The sequence below is a fragment of the Pithys albifrons genome, chromosome 1 (assembly GCF_047495875.1).
Source record: "Pithys albifrons albifrons isolate INPA30051 chromosome 1, PitAlb_v1, whole genome shotgun sequence".
In the NCBI taxonomy this organism is placed as follows: Eukaryota; Metazoa; Chordata; class Aves; order Passeriformes; family Thamnophilidae; genus Pithys; species Pithys albifrons.
This window is the reverse complement of record NC_092458.1, coordinates 23018275-23032692: the sequence shown is the minus strand read 5'-3', so window position 1 is coordinate 23032692 and position 14418 is coordinate 23018275. Positions and strand designations below refer to the sequence as shown.

The window sequence follows — 14418 nt, the reverse complement described above, 5'->3', positions numbered from 1 at the left end:
GCTATAAGGTCTCCCTGAAGCCTGTCTCTTCTCCAGGCTGAAGAACCTCAACTCTCTCAGTCTTTCTTCAATAGGGCAGGTGTTTATCTCAGGAAACAAGATCAGTAGGTATCTGGTTGATTTCAGCCCTTTCCCTGAAATGCACCTCCTTTTCCTTATTTTGGACAAATTAAGGAATCTGCTGGTGGAGAAGGAGAGGGAGGCCTGCAGCCAGTGCAGCAGCTCCTGTACGGTTAAGCATGCAGTGCAGCATGTTCCCCAGACTGTTGCAGAAGATGGCTTGTTTCCATAGTGAGGGCCAAGGACAGAAGCTATGCTGGCATACGTGGTGCATCTGTCTCCCAGTTGTAGCTAGAGTAATTCTTTCTGCACCTGGCCCAAACTTAGCCAACATTACTCCTTTGGTTCCTCCTATTTTTTCTAATTTTTCCTCATGTGTCTATGCCAGGAGGAAGAACAACAATTGTACTGTTCTCTCTCATCTCTCCAGTTCCCAGAACCACCAGGTCTATCACTGTGCCCATCAAGATTGCTGTTTTCAAGTGATGCTGCAGGAAAACACCTTCCTTTCCTTGAAGAGGAAAGACCAGCATAGACTTAGCCAGAGACCTGCAATACTACTTGAACAGTGGCCAAGGCCTCTCCTAATTGTGGATATCAAATTTTATACCAAATCTTAGTACAGCTCTGGTTATACTCAGTGCAGAGGAAGCAAAGACTATCACTTCAGTAAGGGTGTCATGAAAAACCAGCCTCAAATTGCCTATAAATAATTTGTTTGTTCTCACAGAAACTGACTGCTACTTGATTATCTGCAGAATGTGATCCTCTGCATTATCCCATCATTTACTGTTGTCCCTCTATGGACTTCTGTAACATTTCTCTGCTATAAAACCTGTGGAGAAAGGCTATAACCCTATGGATATAATTTTTCCATGCTCTTGCAGAGCATGCTCTCAATGAAGTAAATATTATGTAGAATATCACAGTTTCATCATCACTAGGTCTCTCGGTACTTAATAGACTGACTTGTATTGCATTAACATTTATGCTATAGGATAATGTTATATCCCCATTTTAAAGAATAGGAACCAAAGTATAGAATTTACCCATGTGCACACTAAAGTACTGTACTATGCTATAAGAGGGTGAGGATACAAAACTGGTCTTCAAAATCAAAGGCATAGGCTGCACCTAATTTTATTCTCCGGTGCATTAAAAAGAAGTGTAAAACTGTTACAAAATGGCAACATTTCCCTCCCTTTTTTTCTGGGGAGAAGGGCAAGCCTGTGGTTTGTTTATCTGAGCCATGAGTTTAACCATAAAAATTCTTCCTCTCCTGCCGACAACTGGACCATGCTTCTGTCTACACTCTAATCTGCCAAAGAATATTATATTCATCAATTATTTTAGGCTTTTAAGTTTTGCAATCAATTTATACTTGTTTTGGTGTTCTCTTGCAAGAGGTGATTTTAAAATATGGTATTTTAAAATTAAATAAAGGAAGTATTTTTGAAGTAATATGCCTCATTGTTTCAAGTAGTAAAAAACCATAGATAACATGATTGTTTGTAGGACTCTTCAGAACAGCACAGTCATTTATACTTCAATACATGTCTCTTCAGCCTACTGTTCAATAAGGAAGATGGTACAATGTCATGAAGCCATTTCAATATGTTTTTTGAGCTCCCATTTAAAGTCACAATATATTAAGCTCTTTGTTTAGGTTTGGCATGAGTTCTTGCTCTTAGGATATACATGACTACAATGTCCAATTCAAGGAAGTCCAATTAGGCAGGGTCTGTTTCCAAAATGCAGTTTCTCTATTAGGGCACAGCACCCAATGGCATAGCACTTTTTATAGAGTGTATAATGACAAGAAAAGAATAATCCTGCTGTCAGTGTTCAACGAATGATTTGCAGACTTTTATGTGCAGACAATATATAGACTGTCATGTCACATTTCTTGATTAAAACATTTTAAAAAACAAACCTGAAATAATTTTGCTCATACAGAAGACAGCAAAAACGTGCATAAAAGGAAGAGTCCTTCTTGATAGCTATTCCATCATAATGATATCTAGAAAATAAAAAAAAAATTAACTGAAAACCATATGATTTTCATCAAGTCAAATAATTAATAATCCTCCTTTGAAAGCAGATCATTCTATTTAAGTTAAAAAACCCTTTAATTTGTCTTTTAAATTCTGTTGAATATTTATTTTCCCCAATGGAAAAAAATTACAAAACTATTTACAAACTCTTTTTAACAGTTTTTGCCCTGGAATGATACCTTCTTCTAAATGAAAAAAATTAATCCAGTGAATGAGGTGCAACAGATTTGTACAGTACAGTTATGAAATCAGGGACCAGAGTCTCTGCAGACAGAGGTCCCCATAATCCCCATGGAACTTGAAGGACTTAGTGCAGCTGTTTCTTGGCCATTCAAAGTAGTCTGAGGACTGGATGGCCCATCAGTGGCCATGCAAAGCTAAAACTCAAGAAACCTACCAGACCTTCTCTAAGGTTTATCCTGAGCTCAGTGAGCAACGGAGTCCCCATCTCTGCCACAAAGGTGCTTCCAGCTGGCTCTTCCCAGACTGGGCCACCATGAAGCCAAGGAAGCGGTGCCATGGTTTGGAGCCACCAGCTGCCAGGAAAGGGTAACCTTCTGCTGATGGGAAGAGAGAGCATGGAGACTGGGGACTACCAAAGACCATCCCAAATCCTGCCTACTATGAGAAAAAGCCTGTGAGTGTCTGTGGTGAGGCACTCCCAAATAAAGGATCTCTTAGCTCAAGCTGATAGCAAGTCCAGACTAGTGGAGAAAAGTTCACAGATCAAGTAAGGGCATGTTGTACTCAAAGCCTGTTCTTTACAGCTACACACAAAATGCCTGTAAAATTTCTCTGTCACAATGTCCTCAAAACATCCCCTTTCCCAGTCTAGATTTTTAGAATGTGATTATAAGTTTGGATATGAAAGAGTATCAAATTCTCTGTGCTCTAGAAGAAGAGAGGAAAAGGAAAAGAAAGGACAGGCAGGAAGAGGACCTGAAGTTGCCTGATTTAAATGGTTCAACTGTTTACAGCACTTCTGTTGACCACCAGTATGTGCTGGGGTCACTCCATGGATATGTGCAAGGATGAAAAGCACAACACAGACATCAATCATGGCTGCTCCCTGTGCACCTCAGAGCCAGGCTTTTCTGACCTTGAGACCCAGTGTCTCAAGAGCTCCAAGTAAGGCTGTGATGTCTAGCATGCCAAATGCAAACTATGCTGTTAATAGCCCATACAAATCAGAGCAGTAACTTTTTATTAAAAGCAATCTGACCTGGAATTCATGCCCTACCAAAGCAGATCTGATGTGGTGGTTTTCATGGAATTAACTCTATTTTAACATCCTTGGTGACACCATGAATCACTCTGGATCTTGTGATGTGTTACAGACTTACAACCAACAATCCAGCTGCTGCATTACAGCGCTGGGGCTGAAAAGTCAGCCACTTTAAATTTTTATTAGAATAGTTAGAAATAACTTTCAAAGAAAGGACACAAAACCAGTACCTGATGCTCCCTGCTGTGGTCCGCTTTCTTGTCACCAGACCCGGGAAAACTAACTGAATAAGCTGTAAAAAGAAACAGAAAATTAGAGATACTTGGCAAATTCATTCTAAAATGCAAAAATATCTGCTAAATTTTTTTGTCTTTAATCACTTTGTTTGTTTTCCATCATTTGCATGCTAATATCTGTTCTTACGTATTTCTCAAATGGTAACTGTTGAATGGAACTCAACCAGGCTTTTGCAGATCGAAGGCTAAGTATTTTAAGGGACTACCTCTCTCAAGTAGGAATTTTTTTTAGAGTAGTCTGTTTTACCTTGCACTGAAAAACATTCAGTGCTTGCACCAGGAGACCCACTGCAGTCAGGGGAGGTCAATCAGCTGGGGAAATTTGAAGGCACCATGGTGCTTCCTGTACTCTGCCAGACCTGCAAGCCTTATTCATTTAAGTAGGACTCGCTCACACAGGGGGCTTTGCCTACCCACTCACTCTTGCAAGGTGTGCTGACAAGATAGGGCCTGACTTATCTGTTTTAAAAGGACCTGAATCATCAAGCTGCAAAGCAACCTTTCGACCACCGTGGTGCTGAGTGTGAACAGAGGTCATGCAGCATCTGTCAAGGTCAGGCTCTGCAGAGTAATTAGATACTGTCAGGTTAATAATCCACTTCACTAAGTTTATTCTGCATGAGCTGTCCTGTGAAGACAGAAACTAACCCAGGATACCTGGAACTAATGTTCTCTATATAGCAGGAACAGAGGATTGAGTACTGCATGTTAGCGAGGATTCAGGAGAGTGTCTACTCAGCAGCAAAAACCTCGGACTCTGCGCAAAGTGAGTATCGCTGGTCCAAACGCCTGATAAAGGACAGATTTCTCCAGTTTTAACAGGAGTCCTGTTCTTTGCATGTTTCTGCATGCTTCCACACCAGCTGCTTCCTTTCTCAAGCTGCTTGTTTAGCATAATCTCATTTTCCTAAAAGGGCAGCCTATGAAGCTGGGATTTCTGTGGCACAAGACACGCACTTCCTCCGGCTGCCTAGTGACAACAGTTTATTTAGGCAGAGGGATAGGGCAGATGAGATTACTAATGTCTTCAGTCACTACAATTTGATTCACATGAGGCTTAACTGCACAAGCCCTTGCAGTCCACACCTATGTACTGCAGTCAGATTACTACAGCTTGGTGAATTATTAATAGCTCAGTCCATTAGCAAGGCTGGGGTAACTGATTAAATGTGCACCTTTAGTTTAAATCAGGGCTGCTGCAGTTCCTGCCCTTCTCAGCTTCTCGCTGCATGGTCTTTTCTCCTGCTGCAGAAGGACAGACCATTTCAAGCCACTGGGGAGATGGACCCCAGCTTGCTCATTTGGGATGTGTTAACCATGCACCTTATTGCACCAGGTTGGTTAAGGCTGTGAGCAAACAGTTCCAAGCAGCAGCCCATGTAGCTCTGGCTCATCATCTAAGCTCTCCTGCGTGACCAGACTCATGCTTCATCTTTGCCTGTCCGAGCTTAAAAGTAAAATGCATTAACGTAAACCGCAAGAAGGCTTCATTTACAGGTGGTAACTCAGTCATGCTGGAGTACCTGAAAGCGCACAGGCAGGATGGGATTAATCTTACCTACATGGCTACAAGGCAGAAATGTGTGAGCCAGTCACTGTAGACTCTGTAGTCAGTGGAGAAAAACAGGCAGTTCTGAGGCACATTTCAGCTGAGCTGGCTGAGATGACTCAGTGTGAGAGGGAACACATGTAACTACTCATTTCTCTCCACTGGCTACCAAGAGATTAAGGTGACCAACCTCATGGCAGACGTCTACACTGAGCCAGGCAAATTCTGCCCATGGTCTTAGCTGATGATCCATTAAGTTATGGTAATAAATCACACTGAATCACTCACTCATATCTTAATTTTCAGTAAAAGTGATTTAACTTATCCAGTAAAATATTAGATTCAACTGAATTGAGATAAATGATTCCTAAAATGAGCTTATCCATATGAAATTGATTTCAGATACAACTTGCACTCAGAGTATTTTGAGTTTGTGTTAAAGCAATGTTTAGTAGCTCTTACTGTGGGAACTAATAGAATATTGCCAGTAAAAAACCAGGAAGTTTGAACAAAAAATCTTGAGCAACAAATAATCACAAGGTCTTCTATCTTCCTTACTTCGCTAAAAATGTTGAAAAGCTATGGGTGTTTGTTGTAGTTGGGATTTCTAAGTGGTAATTGCTCTGTGGGTTGTATCAAACTCTGTGCAACAGAAGAATGGAACTGTTAGAAGGAGATTCAGTTTTACATCTGCATTTGTTCTGCTTGGATGATTCTGTGACAACCTTTTAGTGTTTGGAGCAAAAGCTCCTCAAGAATACTTTAAAGAGAAAGTATAAAATTATGTAACAATGGAAGGTATCTTTTAAAGACAGAAGAAACAGCTCCTTGGGATGAGTTGTTTTACCTTCCGCTTTTGAGAACAGAAAGGTGGTAAACCCTCTGAAATACATAGGAAAAAGAAATCTTTGCTAGTGTAACATTCACCAGTCCCATGAAGAAAATAAACTCCATCACAGACAACACTCTTTTCTCTAGTATAACTGCATGTACATGAAGGTTTGCCAGAAATACATTAGAAAACACACAAGTGTAATACATTACACATTCATTCTTCTCTGTTACTTGATCTCTTTTGATGTGTAGTGTGTATATCTGATGATGAAATTTTAGGTTTAGGCATCCCTGCTTATCTTATATATCCTGTCTACTCTGTACCTTTCCAAAGGTGGATGGATGTACTTGAATCTTGAAATCTGGATTGCAGGTTTCAATGTACAGTTCATGTAGTAGCCGACAGGGTACAGTGCGTCCTCCACACAAGTAGAAATTATCAGCTAGCCTTTAAAACAAAAACATTGATTGGTTTATATCAGAATTAGAAGAAAGAATTGTTAGATTTTAATAGCTCATCATGTTTTCAATGAACTCTGTAATGGTTACTCTGATTTTATAGAAGTAAAAATTAACCTTTGTGTAAATCTGTATTCTGGGAAGCAATATACATTTTCATATAAATGTATATATATGTATATTCTATGCTTATTTTTAATTGTTGAAGGCCTATTTCCCTTGTTTCCAAGGTGTAAGAGAGGTCATGGGAGACTCTGCTAAGAAATTAACTGGTTCTCATCATTTTTAATTAAAAATATAACAGTAATATCATTATAACATTAATGCTAATACAGGCAGTATTAGCATTTCTCATATGCATATCAAAAGATCTAACTTTGCTCTTCTAAACAGAAAGGTCTCCACTATAGCAAAGACAATATGAGAATTTTGCCACCTAAAGTGTGAGATATGGTGATTTGGAACAGAGAGTGTACATACTACAAAGAACAAAATTCTGTTTTCATACAACCTCATTGATTTTAGGACACATTTATTAAAAGAACAGAATTTTAATTTACAGTTAATACAGAACTTCCAGGACTGAAACAGGTTTAAGTGTTTAAATACTCGGGCTTTGACCAAATCTCTGATTCATCGTACTTATCAGAATGGCCACAGTCAAGTAAACGTGTGAATAAGGTGAGGAAGAAGTAATCTTGGTTACTTATTAGCCTAAGGTATTGCCTTCACTGGGAAAAAAATGACCTTTAATTATAAGACAATACCAATGGTTTTGATGTCAGAAGATAACAGCTTGCAGTGCAAATGCAGGAGCAAAGCTGAAGCAAAGGAGCAGAGAGATTAATTTTCAAAGGATGACACACTGCTCATATGACAGTAGTTTCTTACTCTAACTGTGTTTCTGTTCTACCAAATGATTTATGCATATTTAATTAATTTATCAGCTGAATGCCAATGCAGAACAGTGCCAGTTACTCACTGTGTCTTTACTGATAATCGAGTTGGTTGGGAAAGCAGACTTTTCATATTCACTGGGTGAGATAAGCCAGCTGGATTTTGAATCAGCATCCTCTGTTTTATTAGTAGCCTGATTTCAGGCACACCAGTGTTTATCTTTCTGAATTAGCTGTATTGGCAGTAGATAGTGGATAAGGTCTTCAGCAAACTGGCTTGGTAGAACAGACTGAGCAAGATGATGGTCGCTGTGCAGCCTCATGATGTCTGCCTCACCTTTTATTCATGCCTCCTCCCCTTTTTCCACCCAAGAAGGCTTTCTACCTCCCCCATGTTTCCTTCTCCCCAGCAAAGGACCCCCAAATGCCTCAGTTAAACCAGCCTGGAGAGCACCTTCTCACCCATTAACGCAAGAGGCTGGTGCTACCAAGCACCAGGGCTGAGCTGCTCTGGGCTCCCTGCCAGCCCCTCACCACTCCAGGCCCACCACCCAACAGCAAAGGCTTCATGAGCCCACCTCAGCAGGAACCTGCACCCAAGGATAGGTGATCTGCTGTGTTAATGGGGTATTTCTCATCATCAGACTGAAAGGTAAATGGAATTTATTCTAGGTAAGAGTCCTGACTGAGCTCTGCCTTCCAGCAGGAAGAAATGTCGGTTTTTTTTCCTAGAGCAACCATCTCAAAACCCTTCACAACTGAGCAGTCCCACAGAAGATTAAACCTAAGGCAAATTCATCCTTAATATAGCACCCAAAGGGTCATTGGAAGTTCATCAGAAATTAATTCATGCTTCAGCAGCTGGTTTTTGCCGATAGTTTTCCTTCATCATTTAACTGACAAATTATTTGGGAATTTCCTTTTGTGAATTTATCATCTATTAAACTGCCAGTCTTTTTCAAATAATGAGTTAAACATATTCTTAGTGCTGACACATAATACAAAAATATTGCCTATCAAGAAAAGAAAAATCCACACAGAAAAGAGCATAGTGCTCATCTTTTTGCTTATTAGCTCTGAGGTTTTCAAAACTTGAAAACTGTTAATAAAGAGTGGTAAGGGAGAAAGATGGAGGTTAAACAAAAAGCACATGGGGAAAGACCTCCTCCATTTATCTACTATCTATCCACGCTTTGTGTGTGGTTTATTATCTGATTGATTTTAGGACCTCACACAGACTCCAGGTTTTGGGGGTTTGCCACCTGTTACATGTGAACCCTTGGCACCCAGGCCTTTATAGAGGTTAGCAAGTGTGCTGTTAAATCATTTCTGGACCAAAATCTGGTTTGCTGTTGACAGTGCACCAACTGTAAATTGAAACTGAGCATTTAAAATTTTTCAAAACATGGAAAGGATATTCAGAAGGTTGTCATGATGGAAAAAAATAATCAGTTCATTCTTTCAAGGATTGTTTGAGATTCAATTTTATGCTGTGTCTCAAACATGTTGGATGAATGACCTTGGATGAATCTCTTCCTTCTCTCCTTTTAAAATGGGAGTATTGGTATCTATATCACAGTAAAAACACAGATGAACTCCCACTGCTCAGTTGTTACTGAGAGAGAGAATAAAATGTTTTGGGTTACTTGCTGACAAGTTAAAAGTTTATTTGTATGTGCTGTTACTGTTTCACACAAAGTTTCCACATTGTTTACTAGCTGGACTTATCTGTGCTTGGAAAAAGAAGGAAAGCAACCCTGGTTTCTCTTTCGCCATTACACGGAAGATGTACAAAAAATTATGATAACCTTACTCTGCCACAGAAAGTGTCACACTTAGGAGTTCAACCACTACCTTCACCTCAAGAAAACATGACCTCGGAGAACATGAAACGCTGAGCATCACTCTGAGTGTCAAGGGTGCCACGGCCAGGGCGACTCCTCGCCAGCTGCCCTGCAGCATCACACCAGGCAGATGGCAGTCCAGGGGCCAGATCCCGGCCAGTGGTCAAACCACCTCGGTATCAATAAGGCTTGTGGCAGGAAACGGGGCTTTCAAGGAAATGTCCTTGCTCTCCCGACATCGCTTATGCACCACCGTGATGATGGGGCCCTTGCAGCAAACCAGACTGTTGCCTTCGGAACCGCGAGAAGCGCTAAAAGCAGAACCGCTGCCGTCCCCGTGGCCAGCCCACCCGGCAGGTCCTGCGAGCCCCCGGTATGAGAGGAAACCCTCCGCGCCGCCCCTCCTGCTCCATCCCCGGGTACGGCCCGGCCCCGGGACGGGCGGGGCGCGGCACCCACCACTGCAGGACGGGCAGGTATGTGAGAGAGGTGGGGCCGCAGTACGACCCGACTGCCTTCTCCGGCACGGGCTGCGGGTGCGGGTCGGCCATTGGGACCGGGTGGGGCTGCGGGGCCGGTAACGGACGGGGCGTAACGCACGGCCCGCGCCCGTCCCGAGCCCCCCTCGCGCCAGTGCCGCGTCACTCCCGCGCCCGTCCCGCGCCCCCCTCGCGCCAGTCCCGCGCTATCCCCGCGCCGAGCTCGTCCCGCGCCATCCCCGCGCCGAGCCCGTCCCGCGCCATCTCCGCGCCACTCCCGCCCCCGTCCCGCCGCACGGCCCCGCCAGTGCCACGAGCGCTCCTCCCCTCCCGCGCCGCTTCCCGCGGCAGCCCCGCGCCACGGCCAGCCGGCACGCGGCATTCCTGGCACCCACGGTGTGCCACCAAATGGGAATTTTGCGGGAACTGCAGGTGGGAAAAGGAAGTACACACAGATCGGACAGAAGTGCAAACGGTTGATGGTGCGGGCTTACGTTGGAATATCACGTAGTTACCAGGAGGAGGGGGAATGGCTTCAAAGTGAAAGAGTAGGTTTAGATTACATATGAGTAAAAAAATCTTCACTGCGAGGGTGGTGAGGCACCGAACAGGTTGCACAGAGAAGCTGTGGATGCCCCATCCCTGGAAGTGTCCAAGGCCAGGTTGGATGGGGGCTCTGAGCAACCTGGTCTAGTGGAAGGTGTCCCTGCCCATGGCAGGGTGTTGGAACTAAGTGATTTTTAAGGTCCCTTCCAACCCAGGCCATTCTGATTCCATGATTCTGTGATCACAGGTGTCATCTTAATGTGTTTTACTTGCCTTTAAAATGTTACTGTTAGAGTTTTCAGCAGGATTGCTGCAAACTCCCATAATTGTTTAATTTCTCTTTGATACTGATAGATGAAAGGTCTGTCTGCTCTGCTGAAACCCTGTAAGCACTTTTCCATTGCAAGTATCCATTATGCAAAATAAGCTTTGCTGCCATGTGACTGACAAATTATGTATGGCTGGAGCATCTAAAAGCTTACTAGTGGATGGCTTTGGGTTACATCAGAGCTCAACTTCTCAGAAACTCCCACGGCTCTGTCTTGTTAATTAGCTTCCTGAAAGCCCACATATGACACAGACTGGCTTGCTTCATTATGGCAAGGTGACCAAAGCCAACACGTTGGTAGGCAGCATTATTATAAAGTGGGGGGGGATGAGACAAGACAGACACGGACACAAGGACACAACACGAAGAAAGGGAATTTATGAAGATTGCTGGTTTTCTAGTCCCTCCATGTAGTTTGCTTTTCAGGAGCAGTGCACACAGACGTCATGTATAATACATGTTGCTTTTAATCTGTGAAGCCTCATGCTGTGTTGAAAACCCCACAGGAAGATACTGTTTACTCAAGGGCCCCTGAACCAAAGCATTGAAAATTATGTCTGCCCAAAACACAGGTTAGGATGTGCACTGTAACCAATACAATCTGTCATCTGTATTTGTACTTAATAACCAATAGTGTAAGTGTCCCTCTGTAGTTAAAGTTCTTGGTCTTGATGTTGTATGTCCACAGTCTACTAACCATCTCTTTGGCACATTTAACTCACACAGCAGATACTCCTGCAAATACTGTAAAGTGAAAACTTTATCAGGTTAAACTAGCTGTTGTAAGAATTGGCAGCAGTGACACTGCAGCAACTGTAAGACTTGTGTGCTGTTGCCATCTAAGTACTCACAGAGCTTCTGTCGTGGGTTTGCAGTAGATGCTGCAAGATCACCCTCACGCCAATTCAGGTGTGCTTGTCCTGCTGCACTCAGAGCAATGCCCTTCACTTAATGCATCTGAGGAATGGGAAACCTCATCTCCAGTTTCCAACAACTGGCTTGCTTATATGTTTGCTTGTGCTTCAAAGTCCTGGTCATAGTTCTCAAGGTTCGTGACCATCAACTGCCTTTTTGGGACTGTCTGAAACTCGACAAAGATAGTGAAGCTCTCTAGGCCCAAAGATGCCTGAGCAGGAAAAAAACCCTCAAAACATTTACAACTTATCTGAAAACTGAAAAATGATAAATGGACTATTTCTGTGGTAACAGATTAAAGCAAAGGAAGTCACACAGATCAGAAAGTCCCTGGACAACACCTGATACTCAGAGGTTTTTAATGAGAGGAATGAAAAGCTGCACAAAAATCCTGTCCAGTTACTGTCTGTGGCTTGAGAGATACAAATTAGGTCACAGAACTTCTCTTGCCCAGTTTCCAGATAACGAGATAGACAGATCTGTGTGCTGTTCAAATCTTGACACTTTTTATTTGATTAAGGTTTCCCTATTTTTTTTTGAGAAAATGACTCTTTAACATTTTGGATAATTCTAACACTTTCTTTTTGAGGGGGGAAGGGATGCAGGAGAGGAGGTCGAAAGGGAGATTCTGACTTGAAGTGCCAGGCTGCTAGTAAAATTTGATTGAAAACCTGAAATCTGCTTCTTCAATTAATTCAGTCAGATTGAACTGGGAGGATATGTATTAGGTCAAGCTGTAGAAAATCTTTATTGTTGTATAAGTTGAAAGTTGCAAAGCTCTTTGTTGCTGTCATGGATGTACTCCTTGTCAAAATTAGAGTCTTTAATGAACATGAACTTTGACTGAAAGAAAATTTGACCTAAAATTAAAAGGATGGTTGAACTAATTAACAGGTGCTAAGCAAGCTCCCTTCCTGTGAATTTTATCCATAATTAGGACAATCTTAAACCAAACTTCAAGGTAAGAGACATCTCCAAAACTTGTAACTTGTCTTTAGCATAAAATTGGGTCTTCAGATTACTGTCTCCCATCAGCCCCCTATCCTATATTCCAGAGAGGATTTGGATACTTTGTGAGAGTTGGATGCCTTTTGAGGCAAACAGATCATGTAAGAGCTCTTGCTGCTGATAGCTGTTTTGTAAAGGCAAGTGTCAGTATCTCTCAGATATTTACAGTTTCTAAAATAAGTACTTTAAGATTTTTAATACTTAAGCTAAAGTATGTATGAAACAGTCATGAAGGCAAGTGAATCCACTACAGCTTCCACTGCTACCTGGAGCAATGAAAATAAGTGATTGTAGTAAACTGTATGTTCCCCTAGAGTTGAAAAGGCCTTTTTGGTATTTATTTCATTCATTCTCATGTAGGAAGAAATGGATAAAAGAGGTTGAAAAAAAAACAAACAACAAATCCCTTCCTGACACGCACCAAACCAAGGTCCTGGAGCAACACACCATTAAATTCCTGGAGCAACACACCATTAAATTTTCAATATGAAAAGTGAAAAGAATTGGGTCAGTGTTGGTGTAAGAATCTGGTGGACGAATGTAAATGTCACTGTTTGGGAAACGAATCAGTACTTTTTGTTGGTTTGGCTTTTGTTTGTTTGGGTTGTTTTTTTTTTTTTGTTTTGTTTTTTATCTCTACTAGTTGACCTACCAGACACCAAATCACATCTGTGCAAAAGTTCACTCATTTTTCCTTCCTTTAAGATCTGAATACAGCCAATGATCAGGCATTACCTCAATCTGATCAGTTTACTGTGAGCAGAGATCTTCAGAGTCCTAGGTATCTTTCAAACTTTAATTTAAAATAGATCACTTGAAAGAATTAAAAAATACAAAGGGTTACATCTGGTTCCCTCACAACGTTTGAAGCAGCAGCGAAACCAAAACAGGACTGCAAACACCTTCTCCTTTATTATAATGCTTTGACATTGTAGAAAACTATGTCCTTCACAAGCCACACACTTCTACATGAATGCACCTGAGGAAGAGGAAGGCTGCTCTCCTAAGTGCCTGTGGAATGTGAACTCTTTTGTGGATGAAAATCCAGTTCAGCGAAGCATGTCAGCATGTGTGTAAGACTGCTTCATTTCAGCCATGCATTTAAGAATGCGCTTAAATTTAAATATGTACTTAGCTGAATCGTTTTGCTAAGGCGAGATTGATGGCTGAATTGAGGCATTAAACTTTAATGACAGAGCTGGGAACACAAAATAATATGTAAATTGGCATGTGTTGTGTTGGGACTAGAACAAACTGATTCAAACAATGCAATCATTGCATGATTAAGATCTCTTGAAAGATGTGAAGCCATTAGAAAGGCTTAGGACCTGGTGACTTGAGAAGGGGCACAATCACTGACAATTGCTCAATCCTCACCCCATCTCAAATCACTTGTTTTAGGAGTGTTTGGAGGGGAGACTGGGTGGAAATTTCTTCCACACAGTAACTTAAACACTCAGATCTCTGTTGGTACATTAATTCTGTATGTTGCTCAGGGCAGGGTCATCTACTGATCTCCTTTTAACTAGGATGAAGAATGAATTCTTTGACTTCTTTTGGTCCAGTCACAAGTAACTTGAGCAGCTCTGTCCTTCTTGTCTGGAGAGACTCTGGAGTGAATGCTCTCCATGAGGCCCTGCCGGTCACGCGTTGTGCTCCTGCACAGGCAGGGCAGTGCCTCTAGGAAGGTCACCATGGAGCTGAGCACTGTGGTTTCCACCACGTGCTGATGACACCTGTTCTTTTTATTTCTCCCTCTTTAGACCCACTCAGGGCAGCCAAACAGTTTATACAATGACTCATGAAGATGGAGATATGGATAAAATCCTATCTGTCCAGAAGAGGCTGAGGTAATGTTTGCAGAAGAAAGAAACTGCTTCATTTCTGCTTGGCAGAAGATGCTGTATTTGTTCCTCCAAGTATAA

General features: G+C 42.0%; 1 protein-coding gene across 1 annotated transcript in view; it reads right to left on the bottom strand.

Moving 5' to 3' along the window:
• RFX8 (regulatory factor X8) overlaps positions 1 to 9768 on the bottom strand; it is a 31954-nt gene extending 22186 nt beyond the window's left edge. Inside the window, exons 1-4 of the mRNA XM_071569995.1 lie at positions 9677 to 9768; positions 6343 to 6466; positions 3570 to 3631; positions 1994 to 2080 (exon numbers count right to left, since the gene is read on the bottom strand). Of these exons, the coding sequence (XP_071426096.1) occupies positions 1994 to 2080; positions 3570 to 3631; positions 6343 to 6466; positions 9677 to 9768 (365 nt within the window). The remainder of the gene's footprint in view (positions 1 to 1993; positions 2081 to 3569; positions 3632 to 6342; positions 6467 to 9676) is intronic.
• Positions 9769 to 14418: the final 4650 nt, after the last annotated feature.